We start from the raw sequence: 23119 nt of genomic DNA, 5'->3' as shown, positions 1-23119 counted from the left end.
TGTTTTTTTTTTGTTTCCCTTCTTAATTTTTTTCTTTGATAGTTTGCTCTTTCCTTTCGGATCACATTCATCATCTTCACGCCCATCACGTATTGAGCGCACACGTTTTACAAGGGAGATACAATAATAGAGAGGTACATTTAACAATAAGGGAGATACATTTAGTAATTGGCGTAGAAGAATTTGTAGTTTTGTGCACCTATGGTCTATTTCCCGTGAATTGTGATAGACCAATCGTTATATTATATTGGTACGACCTAAATAAAATAAAATACAATGTAGGGCCGATAAAAAAAAAATTAAAACAAGCAAAGGAAAAAAAGAGAACTAGAAGATTGTGTGATATTCGGTTATTATACACCCAAGCAGCTGAACTAACAAAGACATTGCATGACTTGGCAGATGATCAGCTACAATAATTCAAAGAAGCACCCAACATTGTGACACAAAAATCAGGGTAGGAAGTTTTGGATGCCACTTGGTGAGCTTAAAATGCTTAGCCAAAGTTGTTTCAGCATTGGTCACAAACACGCCAATCCTACCTACTTCAAACTCTTTCATTTCACGTTGATTGGTTATGGTAGTTGAGCTTCTAAACCAACTTTGACTCTTCCAAGTTCCATTCTTCACTTCTCTTCTTTATGCCTCCCATCTATAAATTCCCCTAATTAATCCTTCTCCAACCCAACCATCAAAACTCCCAAAGACTCATTTTTCTTTGTACATCTTAAAGCCTTCATAAATTTTAAAATTCCCAGTGGACCCCACAAGGCATAACTTGAGAAAAATACACATGGCAAGTTTTGGGCCTCTTTGCTGCAAAGCTCTAGTGATAGCCGTGGTGGCTATGGTGATGGGTGCACCAAGCTATGGCCAAATCAGCACGCCATGTAACGCTTCAATACTAGGCACTTTCTTCACACCTTGCATGAATTTTCTGACTAATAGCAGTGGCAATGGAACCTCACCAACAACGGAGTGCTGCAGTGCCCTTAAATCTCTCACAAGTGGTGGCATGGATTGTTTGTGTCTCATTGTGACTGGCAGCGTTCCCTTCAGAATACCCGTCAATCGAACCTTAGCCATTTCTCTCCCTCGTGCATGCAACATGGCCGGTGTCCCAGTGCAATGCAAAGGTAAATTTCTTCATTTTAGGACAAACGATCTTTCACACTTTTCAAATTTATTTGTTTATGCTTTTTAATGACTAAGGTCCTCTTAATAAGAACTTGTTAAAAAAGAAAAGAAAATTCAAATAAATTAAACTTCTCCCATAAATATTTAAAGTTAGATAAGTTAAAGTCAGATTTTGAAAAGGCACACAATAGATTGCCTTATGCATAATTTAATTTTAACTTGTAAAAAAACACACACACACACACTTAATTTTAGGATTTTTTTGGATAAAAGTTGGAAAATTGTTTTTATAAATTTCAATGTATATTTCTGGATTTCAACATACAAAACAAAGAAGGAAGGGATTACTGCTTTGAGAGTAAAACTATTTTTTAACTCTCTCCACTAATAATATCCAACTATCTAAATTTTCTGAAATTTAAGTTATAACAAATGTTAAATTTCATTATTTGTATTAGGCTTATTTCTATGTTTATTAACGATAACTAAAATTGTAATTACAGAATTATTTATTTTAATCTAAACTTCAAAATATTTAACAATAAAAAGACATATAGGAAAGTAAGTTAAAAAGTTATAGAAAAATAAAGTGTAACTCATCCTAGATTTTATTCTTAATCTTGTTTATCAATTAAGCTAATTAATTAAGGTGTGTGACTTTTTTGCCTTTACTTATTTTGCAGCCTCGGGTTCACCACTCCCTGCTCCTGGTAATGCCAAAACGCAAAACTTCCATTTCAATTTCAATATGTATATTTTGCCTAAAATTTCTTATATATAATATAATTATTTTTACCATTAATTGTAACTAAGCTTTTGAATGATTTTATTAAACATGCGCAGGACCAGTGTCTCTTGGACCATCTCCTTCGCCAGCATCAGCTCCATCTGCTCCCTCTGGATTTACTCCAACCCCTAGTCCTCAAGGTTAATTAATTATTTCATTTTAGTACATGCATATATAGTAACATTTTTAGTGGCCAAGAACTTCTTTAGTGTGATACTAATATCATACTCTAATTTATCTTTGAACAGCTTCTACTGTTCTCCCATCACCAACTTCACCTTCTCTGGCACCACAATCTGACACAACTACTCCCTCTCTTTTGACTCCACCATCTCCATCAGCGGATTCTGGTAACCCATCTGTACCAACTGGAAGTGGTCGCACTAATCTCTCTCCATCATCTGCCATGACATCTTACAGTGTCTCACCTTCTCTTCTCTTCATTGCACTTGGATTTGCTCTTCTCAAATACTACTAGCTTGTGTGTTCGCCATATCTTATGATTTGTGAAGACCTACTTTATACATATATAGATATTATGTTTCTATATATTATATTCTTTACCGTGTGGCCATTACCTTAGATTTTAAGATTGTCTCAGACCCCACATTTGGGGGAGTATTTATCGTACTTTTGCATTTTAATGTATATATGTAAAAAAAAAAATGGAAACTGAAGTTCTTGTTATTTTATTCAGTCTTGAAGTTTATTAAGTTATTTGTATTTTGCTAGGACTTTTCAATTCGTTAATTTTTTTTACTAGTGGTTTTTTTATTAATTTATACTAGTACTTAATTTTGATGAGGTATAAAATTGATTGGTTATATTATTATCACAATTTTAATTCTTTCATTGTTACTGCCAAAAAAAAAATGTGAATCGAGTGATCTTGTTTCGTGCCTTTGAGGGTGATTTTATGAAAAAAATTATTAGATGCCACATGTTGATGATCCAGATCAATTATCCATGTATGACTTATTTTTTTTTTTAATTTAAGATAAAGTAATTAACTAATTAATAAATTTGATTATATATTATGCAGAGATTAATAGTGACTATGGACTAGATGGTGGTCTAATACCCTCTAATAATTTCTCAATTTTATAAGACTCTCTTGTAACAATAAGTTATGGTCAAATTTATTGATCATTTGTTTGAACTATTAGGATTGACTTAATAATGAAAATTTTAATAATATATGAGCTCATAAGTTTTAATATCAGTATTATGTGTGGATATATTTTTCTTCTTACACTCATCAATCTTTTGCCTAAAGAGATCAATGCTAACGACATTTTCTTTATTATTAGTTGAATTTCATTGAAAATTATTAATTTTTTTGTGGTCTTTAATTTTTTTATTTAATAATTTTTTCTCTTGATTTAAAAGCAAGATCTAAAAAAATTAGTAGAAATGTTAGATAGAATGTAACTAGCATTTCTCTTGCCTAAATTTCTATCTCATTCATTATCATCCAATGATAGATGATACATGCATTATATTGTTGTTAGTAACTTGCCACAATCAAACTGTCTTTGATATCAAAAGTTGCAATAAGATATTCAAAATGGTTTTTATTTTAGAGAACGAGAAAGATAATATGAGAAGAAAATCTTCACAAGAAACACGAAATCAGAGAAAATCAGCGAAGGAGGGAGATAACGTAATTGAGTCGTGTTGGGGGAAAATAAATTACAAAAAATAAATTGTATTGTAATAAATATACAAATATTTAATTCACTTGTCAAAATAAATTAGTTTTAGTTACTATAAAATTGTAGCTAATAAATTATTATTTGGCTTAAAATTAGCTATTAATTTTATTGGTTGTTAAAATTGGTAAAAAAAGTGTGGTTGCAAGTAACATTTATTATTAGAATTGTTACAAAAAAAATATAACTAACGTAATTAAACTAGCAACATTTTCTTAAAAAAATGTTAGAAAAAGAATGTAACTAAAAAATAGTAACATTTATCATTAAAAAATGTTAAAAAATAAAATAGAAATAATTTTAATTGCATTTATGTAATACTTTCATGAATTAAAAAATAAAATAATTTTTAAAACTGCATTTCAATGGGAAAAGAACAAATATAGTATTGCTATATATGTTATATTTATTTACATGACAAACTAATGATGTCTAACTCAATTGATTAAAGATAATATATAAATTATTATAAATCTTTTTTATGTGTGTTTTATTCCTACAAATAAAAAAGAGTCCACACATGATCTTTTTATAATACTAATATGATTGATAATTGATATTTGATAGTTAATGTGCTAATTTCTAATTTCTTTTGTTACAATTACAACACTATAACTGACAAGAAACCCAAATTTTAGAAACAAACCATGACACTGATTGCGGTTCATGAACTATTTAGACAGCTATATATACCATGTTTATCATCCAAAACTAGGCTAGGGAGAGGAATTGAAGGAGAAAAAATAAACCACCAGCAACTGCAGAAGAAGAAAAGATCATTAGGGGCGAACCGAAATGGCAAATAAATACACTGCATTGTTGTTGCTGGTATGCTTTATAGTCGCTGCAAGTGTTGATGCCGATCTCTACACAGATTACAGAAAGAGATGCTTAACTATTTGCCACGAACGTGGTTGCTTTCCACGCGGGACTTTGTGCAATTTGTTTTGTTATATACGGTGCTTAGACCCAAAGCCAGGAAGTAAGTTAATTTGTTTCCATGTGATTTTTTATGTCTCCCTTAGAATATTTTAATAATAAAATATTATAAAAACTGAATTATATCAATCAGATAAATGATAATCATCTTGAATATTAATTAACAAATTCATTTTCATAAGGCATGCAACATGGCAGGTCAGGGACGAGTTTGCCATGCCAATTTTCGAATGAAAATAGTTACATGCTATATAATCTTGAATATTAACGAGATATTGGCAAACAATTCTCACAGTAATGTGTCTAGGTTGTGTGTGTATACATAACTACAAGCACTCAATTCTCTCATATTCTAAATGTTAGTGTTTAATTACATATTTTGTCAAACAATAATCGTCAAAGAAAAAATGCATTATTGTAATTAACATTTTTTTAACTTTTACTTCAAATGTGTTTTGTTTACAAATTTGCCATGCTAATTTTCGAATGAAAATTGTAACATAACAAACTATATTCAGAAACGATCCAAGAGTACAACAATTAAAGCCTAAGCTTTAGACTTACCGATAAAAAAAGTTATTTACTATTACTTTTTATAAAATAAAGATATATATCTCATATATTGGCAAGTAGTTCATGTACATTGGAAAAAATATCTACTATATTATTATCACATTTAAAATAAAATATTGTTTTATTTACTCTTTAATGTTTATTATTAATTATGCTAGCTTCATATATAGTATCTATGTATAACTATATATATATATATATATATATATATATATATATATATATATATATATATATATATATTTATTATTTTGTATTGAGTTTGTAATTTTGAAAATTAAAATCTCTCTATATTGCAGATGGCACTGCACCATCACCGCCCACAATCGAAGAACGAAACGAAGCACAATTGGTGGAATGCACTAGAGCAGTGAAGCTTTCCTCCTCTCCTCTGCTTGTCATTAACTAACACAATAATAATAATACCATTAAAATATCATCCATGTTATTATGATTCTCTTATTGTCCGTTTGAGCAATTATATATATACCCTTCAGTGGATATTGGACCGAACCTAATACCTTTAAACCTACCAGACCCTGCAGGAACGCCCGCGTGGTCAAAGATTGATTTAAACATGCATTATGACATTGATGGATGTATATATTAAGATCTTATTCCGGTCGATCATAGAGTGATCTCATGCTTCTTTAGCCTCTTCATGCTACACACACCAGGCTGATAAACCGTGTATCATTCCATCGGTGTTAGGCTCAACGCCTCAATACCATCAATTGGATATCGATCGATCAACACCCACACGTTATATTATATATATATATATTATCGGATTCTGTTATATTTAGATACTTATTTATCATATTTCACTCGTATTTCAATCATATCTTTTAACAAAGAAGTATAACCTAATTGATTAAATAAAATATTTGAATATTATAAATTTCCTATTAACTGTTTAATTTTTATCATAAAAGAAAATCATATCATATCTTATAATTAAGATAAAAGATATAATAAAGGCTTTGAAAACCTATAGGTTATATATATATATATATATATATGACAAAATTAGTTGTTGAAGTAATTAGAAAATAAACAACTGATCATTTAAATTATAAGATTGAACTTATTAAATTATAAAAGTTAGATAAAATTAGTTATTGAAATAGTTAAAAAATATATAATAATATAAAAATAATAAAATTATAATTTGTTTAAAAATGATAATAAAGAAATTTAATAAATATATTAAAGATAAAAAGAAAAAATTTATAAAAAACTAAAAATTAAAATTTTAAAAAATATTATTTCAATTAGCATTTAAAAAAATAATATTTTTTGTCAAATAATTAAACAAACTTTTCAGACAATAAAATTTATAATCTAAATAACTATCAAACATAACTATAAAAGACCAAAAACCTATTTGACAGATTACACTTATCCTCTAGTGATGTCACTCTAACCACAAAATATTTATTTTCTTATACATTGTAGTTTTAATGTAAAACTAAAACTAAATTAAGATTAAAAAAGTGTCTGGCATATTATATTAAGAATTATTATTGTATATAAAAAATTGATTATGAAATTATGGAAGTATTTTAATTATTAATTTTTATATTTTACATTTCTTTAATACAATAATTAAATAATGTATTATGTAATTATAATCATTAAAAATGAAATAATAAAAATTTAGAAATATTTTAAAGATAAAAATTATAAATAAAAATAACACAATATTATAAACCTAATAAATTCCAGTAAAGTTTTATTAAAATAATTTTAAAATAATAATTTGAATATTTGTTTTCTTAATGTAGGTTTAATGGGAAAAATAAAACTAAATTAAGTTAGATAAAAAAAACAAGTGTCTCAGTATATTATGCTAATTATTATTGTATATAAAATTGATTATGAAATTATTTTTTGATAGTGACCACAAATCATAAATATTAAATAAAATATTTAAATAATAATAATTGAAAAAGAGGTCATACATTGACAATATAAATATAAGATAATTTTACACCGTTATTTAATTATTATAAATTATCATTTATAATCAACTTATTTAAATTAAAGTACATAACATAAATGTATTTGTATGTTTATTTTTTTTTCACTCTCTCTTACTCAACTAAAATATGTTTTCATTTTGTTAAATTTTTTTTTAAAAAATAATTGTTATTAATTATAAAAATTTACCTTTTTAATTATTCTTCAATTAATTATGATACAAATCATCTAAATGCCAATACACATTATTTTTTTTTAATTGTGATATAATCGCCTTCTTAATTTAAATTTGAATTAACGATGACACAAGTTACTTTTTTTTAGTGATAACCATTTGAATCTCTCTGCTATTTGGTCATCTCAAGAGCCTTTTAAAAGTAAAAAGAAGTGTAACTTCTGAGAAAGAAACAAGAGAAATGAGAAAGACATGGATATAATTATTATTATGGTAGTTGATGACAAGCAGGGGCAACAGGGCAAGGAGGACAAGGACGTGTATAAATAGTAATTAAGTAATACAATATTTTGTCCTTGTTCTTGAGAAAGCCTTATATATATTAATCTTCAGTGCATTCTGCCAACCGTGCTTCGGATAATCGTTCGATTCCCTTGTTCTGCATCTCAATTAACTAATTATGTTCCAAGTGTTTAGTGCTTTGGCTCGGTAGGATCTTTAATCATTTGCGCTTTCATTTTCCTTGATGCTCCATTACCAAGAGTATGAACTGCAGCATAAATATTTCAAAATTACAAAGTCAAGAAACATAGATGTATAAGAAGCATAAATTAATAATAAATATTGAAGAATAAATAGAACAACGGTCTCAATATAATTTGTAATGTTATTATTTTCATTTTAAATTTATTATGCCGAATTTTTTAACAATTCCAATTGAAGTTGAAAAAAAGAGGATGAAAATGAATTTCTTAATTAATATTGAAGATGATTAATTATCTGTTTAAAATAATTAAGGTTTTAGTATAATAATTTCTCAAGAATTGAACATGATGATGTGTGAACATTATCCAATACTGATATCGTATCCAATTCTTTCAGATAAAAAAAAATCATGTAAAGAAACGTTTTAAAATAACATGAAAACAAATCAACTCACCCTCTGATGTTTCTCTACGGTTGACGGTTAAGCAAACAAAACAACAATAGTTTTTGCACAACATCGATTGGAGCGTGCAAGAATTAGCGTGGCAATCATCTATGCATCCTCTTTTGGCATCGGATATGGCATCAACACTTGCAACGACTATAAGGCACACCACCAACAACAACGCAGTGTATTTGTTTGCCATTTCGGTTGGCTCCTTTTTTTTTCTTCTGTTGTTGTTGATGGTTTAATTTTCCTTCTTGCCCTGTTGTTAGTTTTCCAAGATAGATATAGCTGTATATATATAGTTTCGTAAATGGGTTCAGGAACCACAAACTGGTTTGTTGCTATAATTTGGGGTTCTTGTTAGTTATTCCGTACACATCAGAGTCTTAATTTTAACAAAATTAAGAAAATTAGGGCAAACTATATATAATACCAGATTTTTTCTATATTTGTTTGTGCTTCATCACGAACCATTTATCTATCTTTCAAAACTAAGGTCAGGGAAGGAGGAGAAGACAAAATTAACCACCATAAACAACAGTCAACAAATAAAAGATCGAGCGAACTGAAATGGTAAACAAATACGTTGCATTGTTGTTGGTGGTGGGCCTAATGGTCGCTGGAAGTGCTAATGCCCAATACAACACATACGTCCCACATAATGAGTGCGTTAATAATTAATTGCATCAATGAACACTGCAAGGGTGACCATAGTAGTTGGTGTGCAGCCTTTTGTGGTATGGCTTGTGCGCTCAGAACAATCATGTTGAATATTAATTAATAAACTCATTTTCATCTTCATTTTAGGGTTTAGGTTTCATTGTCTAACAATAAAATCCTTACAGAAAAAAGGCATTATTATAGATGACACTTTTTTTTTTAAAAAAATTTCAATTGGAATTGTTTGAAAATTTGACATGATATATAAATTTTGAATGAAGATGGATAACACAAACATAGTATATTGGCATTATTGTTTTATTTACTCTAATATTTCTTATATATATAATTAAAATTTATAATAAATAAATAAAAATACTCGTTCAAAATAGTCATTCTAATTTTTATATATAAATAGAAGGGATTAATTATGTTTATATCTATGCATAATGCTATACTTTCAAAAGAAAAATCTATGTATAATGTTATAAACATTTATTATTTATTGACTTTGTAATTTTAAAATATCTCTCTATCACTCTATGATGCAGAAACTGATCAGGTTCAACCACAAACAGTGAAAGAACAAGACTCACTATCATCAAGGAAGGTTCAATCACAGATATAAGTTGAAGTAAGATGGAAGCAAAAAGAAGAGGCGAAGCACAATTGGCAAAATGCACTTACTGAAGCTTCTTAAAATAGGGCTTTATCATGAACAAGAACATTTTATACACGTCCTTATATCCTCCTTTCCTCTGCTTGTAATTAACTATCATAATAATAACACCATTAAAATATTATCTATCCATGTTCTTGATTCTCTTGTTTTCTTTTTTGAGCAATTACACTTTGTTTTTCTTTCTTTTTTAAGTTTCAAAAGTTATACAAAGAGTAAACTCTTTTGTTGTCAAGTTCAATTTCAATGGATAAAATAAAATTATATGCGCATAAAGAGAAATAAATAAATATATGTATACATACATATGTGAAAGAAAATTTTAATATGAGTTTTAAAAAAATATTATTCAATTAAAAATATTGTATTAAAAATTATACAGATATAATTTAATCTCTCTCATAACACATAATTTTAATAATTATTATATTATTTTTATAATTTAATATAAAATATGTTTTTTTACTAATTTAACCGTTGAATTATATTTATATAAGAATACATTTTTTGGTGGATTCAACCACAAGTATTGGTTTATTATTTTTTTAAGCAAGAATACTAGCCGTTAACGAATATTATTCACTAAAGGTTGTTTTTAGTGATTGTAAACGCCGAAAAAAATATTTGTAGGAGTTTTTAGCTTCCAAGAATTATATTTCAGACTGCCACAAATCACAACTCTTTTGTAAAACTATAAATATTGAATTCTTTTTTTGGAGTAAGAAATGAATATATAGTAACAATAGTAATAGCACAATGAATATATGTTCTGTATCTATAGACGGGAAGGATATAAATGAATGACAAAAATGTCATCACGAGCTGCCGAACAAATACGTTGCTTAATTTTTAGTTGTTTTTTTATGGTAGTTGCTTAATTTGTAGTTGGTTGTAAGAAAAACCTTATTTTTTTATATAATAATTAGATAAATAGGTTAATTAACTTAGAATTTCTTATGTCAAAATCAGGATACTAAAAACTAATAAGAACCACACATTTTAGCAACAAACCAAGACAATATTGTTTGTTGTTCATGAACTATATAGCCAGTTAGTCTTGTGTTGCTAAAAAAGGGCAAAGGTTAGTTATACGTTTTTTTTATACCTAGTTTGGTTCACAACATATATAGCCTCTCAATTTGGCATGTGACAACTTCATTACGCTGCCAAATTAGCCTTGGACCAGGAAAGGTGGAAGAAAAGCACCTTTTAGATGATTAATTAGTTAATTTCCAATTTCTTGGGCTAAAATTAGCATACGTAATTAATCCGCTGTTTTTGTGCTCTCTATAAGCCGATGAAAAATGTCATTTGTAAAAAAACAACCTCGGCCGGAGGTTAACGAAAGACGAAAGAATAGCTAAATTTGACTATAATTAGTTACCATATAATTTCTTTGGATTAAAATTATGACACTTGGTAACAAGAATCCCAAACTTTAGCAAGGAAACCAAGACATTAATTATTTGTGGTTGAGGAGCCATTTAAGCAGCTATATATACCTACCATTCTTCGTAAGCAAGGGCAGGGAAGGAGGCAAAACAAATTAACCAACAACAACAAAAGCAACAGATCGAAAACATCAAAAGATGGCAAACAAAAACGTTGCGTTGTTGTTGTTGGTGTGCCTTGTAGTCGCTGCCGGGGTTGAGGCGAGGAGGCCCTACGCCGTTGTCCGAGATGAATGCTTCGGTTATTGCTGGCATGGTTGCATATTCCCCTCATCATACTGCAATTGGTGGTGTGATAAAGTGTGCAAATACCCAATAGACTTCGGTGACGGTAAATTATCTATACTCATTTTATTATGGTTCTATAACTATGTGACAACATCAGTTTCTCTTATTATTATCTATATTCTTTTTTTTCTCTTTTTAGCGTGGTACTTCAAATAGTTTTATATCATTTTACTAAAACGCATAACATAAAAGCATACATCTTAAACATTTAATGCATTATTTTTGCTAAAAATGAATTATTTATAACACCATATGATGATTTAAAAGTCACATATATGTTAATCAAAGGATTTATGCAATAATGTATGATTCTGTTACATTCAAGTGAGTGAAAATTATTCATTTAGCCAAATAACTAATGTTCGATTCTTGTGTGTAAAATTTTTTTAAATCACATATGTTCTAATTTTAACTATACATACATAAGTTCTTAGAATTGCTATAGCAGGAAGGCGTTCCAATTTAAAGGTTCTTCATTTATTTTGTTAGGTCAGTTTTTTGGTTAGTATCTTTTTATTCCATTCTGACATAAATGGGTTCTAACCTGGTTAAGTCTTATCGTCTTTTTGTATATGGGTTATGGTACCTTGTACCATCATCAATATATTTTTTTGTGGAGTAAAAAAAAACTATGCATACATAAGTTAACAGTTAGTATTTCAATTCCATAATTCACTTTTGCAAAGATATGATCATGTAACTTATTTTATATGTTCCCTGTATTTACATATGATTCTTTTAAAGATAATATATATTTTCTTCATCTATGTATCTACAATTCTTAAAAAGCAATTATTTCTAGGCACTGTAATTTTTTTGAAATTTCTCTCTACATTGCAGATGGCCTGAATCATGTAGATAGTGTTGGTCATGGTGGTGGTCATCGGTATCCTGTACCAACTGAGGAAGACTACGAACACCGCCCGGCCGCCCTATCACCTGAGAGCCCGGTGTGGAGAAAGCCAGAACAAGACATGAATATTGGCGGAGCGATTTAATTAATGTAAATCCACAGTACAGGGCATTCTCATGAATTAGGACGCATTATACTTGTGTCCTTTTTCGGTCTCTTTCCTTCTATTTTGCAATAATGATAATAAAATTACCTTCAAAATATTCTGGTTTTCTTCTTTTCTTATTGAGTAATACATCTCTCGTTCTTTCTTAAGGCTATATTCAACTTAAATTGCATACATAGGCTTTTTTTGCTTCAAATTATACGTACGTTAACGAGGTTAGGGTCCAGTAATTTGTACTTTATTTTGCTTGAAAAACACTAATATATGCTAATATTTTTTTTACCCTAATAAGATGTCCAATAACATTTGCATGTAATATATAACCCTTGACCTTGAGTATTTATAAATATTTATAAAATTGGTTAATTAAAATCAAATTATCAAACACTAATAATTTGTCCAAATCCGGTCATATTGACATGTATCCCACCTCTAACATATGCCTCTCCCAAACAATTTTCTTCAGTAAAATTAAGAGGATAAAATTTAAATACCCTATCATATATAGATCGTTGTTCTTCAATGTCAATTTTTACCGTAAAAGTAATTATCAAGATGAAACTTTAATTTTAATTAATTAAAACAATAATACTAGAAGAACCTATGCTATTGCTCTTAAGTTTTATTTTTAATTTTTTTTATCATAACTCATTTAAACTAAATAATGCATAAAACATGTTTTTTCCTAAGAGACTAAGAGAAGGCTCTGGCTTCTTTCAAAAAAAAGAGAAGAAAAAGAGCAGGCTCATGGCTCATAATAGACCTTATAAAGGGAAAAAGAAAGAGAAGGTAAACAAATGGGAAACGGGCAGAAGGAACACATTAATATTTCGAGGGATCAAATTCGTGTACTTATATACAGTTTATATCCAGTCATTAAACCAATTGAGTTTATCTCAATAACACACAAATTAAAGTCATTTTCATCATTTGGTTTTCTTCCGAAATATTTAACAGGAGTGCTCTGATATTAGTTTAAAATAGTGTCGCAATTGAGACGACAACAATGAAAAATAATTATGAAATCATAACCAAAATTTATTAAACTAGGAAAACCCAAAAATTAGTCTATTAAAGCCAAGTTTGATTTGAAGAGTTGATTTGTGTGCACAAGGAAAGATGAATTCTTAATTAACTCTACAGCACTTCTAATTAATACATCTATTGTTTATATAAAAACATTGTCTTTAGTTATCTGTGAAAATTATTTGTATATTTTAAACATATTTAATTTATTTTATCTCAAAATGGAGTACAAAATAAAAGAAACCAGAATGATTTACAAATCAAACGATTATTCATTTTGCAAAAGAAACTAAATTAAGAAAAATAAATGTTGACTTGATAGGATGATGTCTACATATATATATATATGTATCTCTAAGTGTAATGAAAAATACAAACAATCTTCTAAAAAAATAAGTGAGTTTTGACAATTTAGTAATCCTAAATTATTAGATTAACTAGACATCAGATTTAAATTGATGGTGACAATATCACTCCTGATGCAATTACAAATAAGGAGGATATTTCACGGAAGGAGGGAATTCAACTTCATTCTGAATCACATCCCGGAAAAATTGGCAGGTTGGAAGTTCAAGCTCTCGAGCAGGGCTGGCAGGGTGACTTTAGCTCAATCAATGTTGGCCTATATCCTCTCATTTGTCATGCAAAACTATCTTCTTCCAAAGGGTACTTGCAAAGCTATTGATACTTCGGTAAGAAAGTTCATTTGGGGGGTAGCAACTCTTCTCATTGGGTTGATTACGAGATTATTTCTAAGCCTAAGAAGAAAGAGGGTTTGGGGATTCATAGGGCAAGGGAGCAAAATATCTTCCTCCTGGGCAAGCTTGCGTGGGCTCTCATGAACGAATTCAACAAGTTATGGGTTCAAATCTTATCCTCAAACTACCTTCATGATGGTCATATCTTAAACGCCAACTTCCAAAATGGGAATTCTTACACTTTTAGATATATTTTGAAAGTTGTTGATTGTCTTTGAGAGGGTTTTAAGTTTTGTGTGGGGCATGGTGATGTATTCTTCTGGTTTGATTTGTGGTTTCACGAAAAAAAAAATTATGCAGTGAGGATTTGTTTGTGCATATTGTTGATACCCAATTGAAATTCTGTGATATATATGTAAATGATTCTTGGAACCGGTCTACTATCTATACTATGGTTCCTCTGGAGGTTCAGGATTTAGTTCAGAAAATAGTTCTGCATGAGGAGGTTGTGATTCATTTGGGACTCATCCCCTTCGGATTGCTACACAACAAAATATGTTTTTAGGTGACTTTGTGGGGTACCTACCATTCTAAATACATGTGAAGAAAGTTGGACCTGAGCCTACTAGAAAATATAAAACACTTTTCTTATTGGTAAGTGAAGCAATCTACAAGTAATAGATAAAGAATTTAAAATACAAGATAAAAGAGGTAAGATAAAGAATTTAAAATACAAGATAAAAGAGGTAAGAAATAATAAGATAAAAGAGGTAAGAAATAATAAGATAAGAGATTTTAAAAAAAAATTAGAGATTTAAAGATAAAAAATATAAAAGATTTAAAGATAAGAAGAGTAAAAGATAAGATGATGATAAAAAGATAATTCAAAATATCTAGTAATTTATCTATTTTTTTCTTTTAAACATTAAGATTAAAGATACATAAAATAAGTTAAACAATATTAATTTATTTCTAATTGATTTCATTTAGATACTTTCTCCCGGTTAAAAAAATATAATCATTTTAATGTATCATTACTTAAATAATATATGAATGGTTAAACCATAATAAATAAACAATTAAGCACAATAGAAATGCGGGGCGCCCAACAATGAAGATTTAAGCTCTTGTCACCATGAAATGGAAGACTTTATGATATGAATGGAAAAAGATGAATGGATAATGGAAGAGAATGAGATAATAAATGAATAGAAAGAGTATTTTTCCGAGATGCACGCTAAGCAAATAAGAGTGGATGGAAGAGTAATGGATGGGTCTGGACGATGGAATTGAAGATTAACTTCGGTGAGAATTTATAGGTTCAGTAAAACCTTAATGGTAAAGTTACTCATGAGAAAAAGGATCTTTATATATATGGAAATGAAAGAAAGAATCTGAACAAATTACTGTTGTAGAATCAAAAGTAAATAGAAAACTGTCCATGATCAGCGAAATTTGAGGGAAATATCTCAGTTTTTCTTTTATTAGTTATTTAAAAATATAGTTCGAGAGATAACTGTCCATTATCGGAACTTTGAAGGAAATATCTGTTTTTCTTTTCAGTTATTTAAAAATTAAAGAACAAAAAAATGAACTCGTACATTTGATGGAAATTATAAAAAAATGCTAAAATATATTTTAATTTTATTCTTTATCTTTTTTATTTTTACTAATATTTATTTTGGTCTTTTATCCTCTTAAGAGATTTATTTTACATTTTTAATCTTCCCAAAATTTTGAGTTAAATGTCATTATTCAGATAATTTGGGATCTGTAAATATATGTACGTTCCAACCATATCAAAATTGCTTAGCAGATAGTAAACAAAACCATCTTGCTCGATTTATTTATTTTATTTACTAGTAGTAGAAAGGTGGATCTCAAGTTATTCTAGTTACATATCCCTATACTTTCCTCGCTCGCTGTGAACTCCTAGTCTCCTAAGCATACATATTCAAAAGACAAAGGACCCTTTCTTCCCTTCCTCCTTTTGCAAAGGCTGAGCATCAGCAAAATAGGATTCCCTCTGGTTCTTTATTAGATTCTCGATATCTTGTGCAGACCCAGCAGGGAACGCAAGCTCCTTCACCTGTTTTTGTATCTGTCTTATCACATTGTCTTTCGAACCTTCAAATTTTCAATCACACGCACCAAGAATTGGAAATAATTAAATAACCCAATCAGCATGCTTCCACATGCCATAAAACAACAAAAAGTAACAACAGGGTATTCAATAATCAATATTATATATGTATAGTACCTGCAAGGAAGTTCCTCTGGTTGTTCTCAGCATTGATACCAAAAGCAACGAAATTGAGGTTTGAGGTAGCGTTGACCACAAATGGATAAGCTGCTGGGATTACAAATATATCGTCTTCAGACAACTCGGCTCTATACTTTCGCACTTCCCTTGTTTCCTCTCCCTGTTGCTGTTCTTTTAGGCCAACGAGTTCAATGTTTGCTTCTCCTTCAGTAACCATTAGTATCACTATGGCCTTTGAATTGTAGTGTGGCAGAAGAAGACCTCCCTGTATTTGTTTAGTCTCAATAATTAGTATAACTAACTAATTAAGAAGAGAGTGAATAGAACTCAATAGTGCAGTTCACTTTGTCTAGATCTACATGGTTTTTGCACTTACCTCGTTGATATCCACAGTATTGAGGAGGATATCAAAGTCCCGAAGCTGGGGGTTCTTCTCAGGGGTGATCTCATAGAACTTTCCAAAGTTGTTGGAAGAGATTTGGGAGCCTCTCAAGTAGAATGGTTCATAATCGAAGGAATTAGTACTCCTTGAACTAGATTTGGCACGCTTGCTCAGTTCCCGAATCTGTTCCTTTGATAGTTCCAAAATCACTCCCTCTTGCTGGTGCCGCCTCCCCTCTCCACCAAACAAAACCCTGTTTATCTCCTCGAATTTGGTCTATAAAACCAATTGCGCACACAAGCAAATATAATGATAATATTTAATTAGTATGACATTTAGACAAACCACTAAACGGAAATGCAAATTAGATGGTGCATGTGTTGCTTGCTTACATTGAAGGAAGCCTCCAGAATATTCTCGCTGAAGCCTTGCAAGTAGGATTGCTGGTCTTGAGTGCTAGATAGGAAGAAATCCTAGAGAAAGAGAAAAGGACAAAGATTGATATTCACTTCACATTTGGAAATAAATTAATTAGAAGAATTAATTAACTAATCTGTCATAATGAAAAAGGCATGCAGTACCTCAAAATTGCCAGGTTTGTTAACGGGTATGGCGAGTTTAATCACTCTGAGATCTTTCTTCTTGTCCGGGTTAACCAAATAGACAGTGGTTCCTGCAGGGATTCTTTGTGCATAACCACGGTCAAGGTAGTAGGGGTCTCTGTCGTCGGGTTTCACCAAGTTAATTAAGGCTCTCCCTGTAATTAGTAAAATTGATTACCATTAACTAGTACTAAGAGCAGAAGCAAAGTGATGATCGATGTTTAATTAGTAGTAGTAATTAGTTAAGTGTACTAACCGCTAAGGACAAGGAGGAGAAAATCAGCGTCAGCGTGGTGGGGGAGAAAGAGGGTGTTGGGTTTAGCCATGAGCTCTACAACACGGTAGTCTCGAAGGTTCTCAAGTTGTGGGGAGCGTTGGTCGAATCTCTGGAGGACGCGAAGGTGACCATGTTGGTTCTTGAAGAGCGTTTGGAACCTGTTAGAGCTGAAGTGAAAAGGGTTGTTCTGTCTTTTTGAGTGTGAGTCTTCCGAACCTTGACCTTCTTCTTCTTTCTCTTCCCGTTGTTCCTTCTTCTCACGTCGCCGGAGTTTCTCTTCCTCCTCCCTCACCCTCTGTTCCTCCCTTTCCCTCTCTATTCTTTCTGCTTCCCTCAGTCTCATTCTCGCCCTCTCTTCGGGGTCTTCATGACGATGCCTTCCTTTCCACTGTTCTCCTTCATGCTCCTCTGGTCGTGGAAATGGACGTGGTTGTAATTCACGCTCGTCTTGTTCCTTTTCCTCCTTCTCACCTTCCTGGCGTCCTCTTTCTCTACGTCCTCTCTCCTCGTGTGGTGGGTGTGGTTGTGGATGTTCTCTTTCTCTTTCTTCTTCTTCATGTTGTTGCTCCCCGTGCTCAGGAACGAACTTGCAACTAAGCTTGCATGCTTTCCGCTTGTATGGATCCGTTTCACTCTCGCAACTCTGGAGGCACTCGTGGTGACTCGGCGGCTTCACCTGTAATGAGACAGAAACTGATGCTAGAAAAACAATTCCCAGCAACAGCAACGGCAACAAAGGAAACCGCGCTATCATTGTAGCAGCAATTGCTTAAAATATTGTTAAGCTACGTACTCGAATAATGTTGCGCTCGCTCTTGTGTGATGATGAAAACACGGTGTGAGATTAGAGCTATATATATATATATATATATAGTTACAGAAGAGAAAAAGCGACTTTGGTTAACTTGCATGAAAATTTGGCCACAGGATGGGCATGCAGAGTGACGTGTGTTGAATTGTTGAACAAAATTGGGGTGGTTGAAAAGAATACGGGTCTTATTTTAGTTATTTATTTAGGGTTGGTTCGCATTGGACTCGTGGGATGAGGTTATGAGCGATTTGAGCGGCAAGGTGGACACATTGGTGAATACGTGTTGTTGTGCATGGCATTTGGGGTCCAGTCCTTTTAGTTTTAGATATATACGTACGGATGCGGCGATCTTGAACAGTTAGTGGATAAGTGAAGTGAAGTGAAGTAGGGTGTTATGCGGTTGCTTAACAGTACCTATGGGTGGTTGTCAGTCAGTCTGTAAAAACGTGTTTGACAAAATTTGTGTTGTTAGATTTAAAGTTGTTTTACCCTTATTTCAAAAACAATAAAAATTGGTTTGTTAGATTTACTCTATCTTACATACCCCTTGATGTTCACATTGAGACCTTACGTTGCTCACTTTTTCTCGACGCTTCTTCTCTCTCTACACTCCAGGACATCTTCAGCCGCGAGGGGAGCCGCTCCGCCATCGACCTCCCTCAGGTTGCGGTGGTCGGCAGCCAGAGCAGGGGCAAGTCCAAGGACATCTGCAGGCACCGCCCCCTCATCCTCCAGCAAGTACTATATCACTGTTTTTGTTGATGATAGGGAAGCTGGAGGGAACAAGGCTGTATCTGATAAGCCACCCCTAACAAGGGTGTGACGGATAAGCCTCTATTTCAAAATTCAAACTGAAATTGAGTTTAAATTTTAATAATTTCAAAATTAAAAAATAGAGAATCTTCCCGACGGAATCTTAATTATTTTATGAACTTGGTTGGGCATTGTTTTCGTTATCGAAAGGATACTATAACTATATGTTTTTTCTCCCCCATGGTACGGATCTAATACCCGTCCCGCCCCTATTAACTTGCAAAAATTAAATTAAAAAATATCCTTTATATACATATATATAGTTTTTTTTTATGATAATTAAAATTTTCCGAACTAGGAGTGGGAGTTGAAAAAATCAATCCGGTCAAGAGGAATTTGGCTTCTCCCTCGTCATGTTGTGTGCTGTCCCATTAAAATAACACTTCATAACAACTATTTTAATATTTAATAGTGACATTTAATTTTAAAAATTATAAAAATTGTATAATTTTAAGAGGCAGAAATAACATGAGAAGGGACAACAAAAAAATCAAATCCAATCAAAAGAGGGCACAATTTTTTTGGTCTCGTAGATTTTTGGGGCAGGGGGAATGGGTTTTAAGATTGGGGACAGAAATGAAATAAATAAAAATCGTCTCCAATTGTCCCGTTGTCATGTCTAAAGGTGAATTTATCCATATAATATAATAAAAGTTTAATAAACATATAAAATAAATTGATATTAAAATTATTAGTTAATTCTCAAAAGATAGAAAAAATTTATCTAAAATTTTCACGTGAATTTACATAATAAAAAATTATTTAAATATTACTAGATATTAAATTATTTTTGTCATCTTGATCTAATAAATGTTCTGTTTAAATTTTTATTTTTGTCTCCTAGTATTGATGTATTCTTAAAGTAAAATGATTTTTACTGCTCTTAAAGTAAAATGTTGTTGATTATCATTTGATATTTAAATGGATAACCCAATTATGAATCTCTTCATTTTTCTTAAAAAAATAAATTATTAAAATTTTAATTACACTTTTCATCTAAAACTTTTAATTTTCTCAATGATGATTGTTTTTACAATGATGATAAAAAATTTAGAACTTAAAAATTTGTGCAAACTACTAGACCTTCACCATCACTAAGTCATGATTCAATTCTCTCAATAATAGATCCACATTCTTGATTGTACGAATGATCTATTTTTCAAATATTTTAAAGAAAAATTATCACTAATTTAAAGTATCTTAACTTAATTTGCCGCAAGAGATTTATCTTGATTCATGTTATACTTTACTTTTTAAGCCCGTGCCACTGACTTGGTAAGAGCCAAGGACGACTCAATCTAGAATTTTATAAACGTAATTAGTTGATTATTTTCCCAACTGTGTTAGCATGTTATTTAATTAAAGTTCAAATTTTCGTGTTTAATTACAAACATGGTGAAATATTTATGAATAAAATATATTTGATATTTTGTAGAATTTTGAAAGATATTAATTTTGTTCTCATAAAATTTTCGTATTAATTTAATTGTAATAAAAAACATTTTTTAATTGAATTTCGTGTCAACCAGCATGCGTATCAAAGTAATTAAGCACAGAATTGAGCAGTTGAAGAGTTGAAAACAAAGTTGACTGCTTTTCTCGTAGTTCTTCATTTTTCAAATATTTTATTTGGATAAATCAATTTAAATTTCTTCAATTTTAAATTCTTTGTTTGGATAAGATATTTCAATTTCCTTCAAATGCAAAATTTTAATTTTATATTTTAAATAGATGAAATTTTAATATTAAATTTTATAGAAAACAAACACAATGTAATTTTGAAATATTAATTAAAAAATATTTTTCAATTTTTAATAATTTAAAAATACAAAATATTGATAATTTTAACTAGGGTTGCTTTGTCTGATCACAAGCAGTGATGTTTTTAAACCAACATCAATCTAGACTATTTTTTTATCGACATCAAATAGGATTTTTTTTGTCAAAGTATACTGAAAATATTTGTCAACTGACGTTAGCCGGAGTTATTTTTTGACTAACGTTGGTTGAGTTTATTTTTTAGTCGATGTTAGCTAGGTTTTTTTACTAACGTCTGCTAAGGTTTGTTTGGTCGACACCAGTTAGAGTCTTTTTGAACGATATTGATCAAGGCTATTTTTAGCCAACGTCGGCCTAAAAATCCTAGCAGACGTTGACAAAAAAATCTATCCAATATCAGCTAAAAAATAGCTTGGTCGATGTTGACCAATAGAACCTATCCAATGTCAACTGAAAAATATCATTTGTCAACATTGACCGAAAAATCCCTAGTCGAAGTTGGCTAAAAATAGTCATGACCAATGTTAGACAAAAAACCTATCCAACATGAGCTGTAAAATAGCCTTGACTGATGTTGGCTACAAAATAGCTCTGACTAATGTCGACTGTAAGAACCTAATTGATTTCAACTAAAAATAGTCATGTCCGATGTCGGTCAAAAATACCTAGCTAATGTTAGTAGAAAAATCCCTAGCCAACATCAACCAAAAAACCTAACTAATGTGGTTAAGAAATAGCTCTGGCTGATGTCAGTCAGAAAACCCTAGTCGATGTCAATAAAAAAATCCTAACCGACATTGGCTAAGAAAATCTAGTTGACATAAGCTAAAACACCCTAGTTAATATCAGCTGAAAAATAACCCTAGCTGATATTGGTTAAAAAATAGCTTTGGCTGATGTTGGCTGGAAAAACCAAACTGATGTCGGCTGAAAAACCCTAACAAGTGTCTACTCAAGAGTTAGTCATGACCGATGTCAATAGAAAAAATCTAGTTGATGTCGACCAAAAAAATCATTGGTCAACATCAATTGAAAAAACCTAGATGACAACGACCAAAAAATCCTTGGTCGACATCAGTAAAAAATTCTCATGATTGACGTCAGTGAAAAAATAACCCTAACCAACATCATCTAAAAAAAATCTTAGTCGATATCGATAAAAAATAATTTTAACTGACATCATACAAAAAAATTTTGACCGACAAATTCTCATAATAGTAGTTAGCTACCATATAAGAGAATTTGACACTACATTTTAACCCAAAATTTTGAGACATAAGTTTATGGGTCTTCTTTTTATTTATATGATACTCAATTTTTTTATTTTTATCTAATATAAAACTTTATCTCATACTTATAACCCAACACTTAAGACAATTGGTTTTGGAAAGGATACTTAACGTTTTGCTCTTTACATCGGTCTCTGTTCTTGGCTTCGCATGCATTATATATCCAAAGAGACTGTATACTCTTATGCATGCTACTCCATCCGGTACCATCAATAAAACAAAAATACGTACACAACCATATAACTATATATGCCGGAGGATATATAGATAAGTAATGGGTGCCTATCAAAACAAGAACGAAAACATCGAGTGGACATCATACAAGGCTAATTTGATTAATATAGGTTATTTGCTAAAACTTTTTAAAATACCACTTCAAGGTGTTCTTTAAACAATTTATCAGCCTAGGTGATCCTTACGTAGAAAATTGGCAACGCCAATTCATCAGTTTCTCCGGGTGGTGTTATTTTAAGGAGTGTCACCAGTTTAGGTATGTGAATGATTTAGTGACACCACTTAAAAATTATTAAGTCTTGTAAATTGTTTAAAAATCACCCTAAAATGATATTTAATTTTAAAAAATAACCTATATTGATCAAATTCCCTCATACAATTGTACCATGTAAGAACAATCATTCATTATCAAAGAATAACAATTATAACATAATTAAGAGAAGTTTATGAAATGGGTTTGTCTAATGGATGAAAGATGTAAAATGAATAGATATAAAAAAATTTAGTAATTATAATTAAAAGCTAGAAAGCATTTATCTAAAATTTGCACCTGGATATACATATTAAAAATTATTAAATTTACTTTAAAATTATTTAAATAGTACTAC

The 23119-nt window shown here is 30.5% G+C and overlaps 3 protein-coding genes across 3 annotated transcripts; 2 read left to right on the top strand and 1 right to left on the bottom strand.

Moving 5' to 3' along the window:
* The first annotated feature begins 674 nt into the window (after nucleotides 1-674).
* Nucleotides 675-2628, top strand: LOC114370625 (non-specific lipid-transfer protein-like protein At2g13820). The gene is made up of 4 exons (XM_028328019.1): nucleotides 675-1136; nucleotides 1821-1847; nucleotides 1981-2064; nucleotides 2173-2628. The coding sequence occupies exons 1-4, from the start codon at nucleotides 794-796 to the stop codon at nucleotides 2400-2402; spliced, it is 684 nt and encodes a 227-aa protein (XP_028183820.1). The 5' UTR covers nucleotides 675-793; the 3' UTR covers nucleotides 2403-2628.
* Nucleotides 2629-11103: 8475 nt separating this feature from the next.
* Nucleotides 11104-12444, top strand: LOC114369619. The gene is made up of 2 exons (XM_028326847.1): nucleotides 11104-11361; nucleotides 12159-12444. Exons 1-2 carry the CDS (start codon nucleotides 11169-11171, stop codon nucleotides 12314-12316), a joined length of 351 nt encoding a protein of 116 aa, XP_028182648.1. The 5' UTR covers nucleotides 11104-11168; the 3' UTR covers nucleotides 12317-12444.
* A 3422-nt stretch (nucleotides 12445-15866) lies between these two features.
* Nucleotides 15867-18424, bottom strand: LOC114370237 (beta-conglycinin beta subunit 1-like). The gene is made up of 6 exons (XM_028327531.1): nucleotides 17565-18424; nucleotides 17288-17463; nucleotides 17099-17179; nucleotides 16701-16982; nucleotides 16322-16589; nucleotides 15867-16188 (listed from the first exon to the last, which is right to left on the bottom strand). Exons 1-6 carry the CDS (start codon nucleotides 18337-18339, stop codon nucleotides 16016-16018), a joined length of 1755 nt encoding a protein of 584 aa, XP_028183332.1. The 5' UTR covers nucleotides 18340-18424; the 3' UTR covers nucleotides 15867-16015.
* Nucleotides 18425-23119: the final 4695 nt, after the last annotated feature.

The sequence above is a fragment of the Glycine soja genome, chromosome 10, assembly GCF_004193775.1.
Source record: "Glycine soja cultivar W05 chromosome 10, ASM419377v2, whole genome shotgun sequence".
Classification (NCBI taxonomy): domain Eukaryota; kingdom Viridiplantae; phylum Streptophyta; class Magnoliopsida; order Fabales; family Fabaceae; genus Glycine; species Glycine soja.
This window is presented reverse-complemented; position numbering and strand designations above follow the sequence as displayed.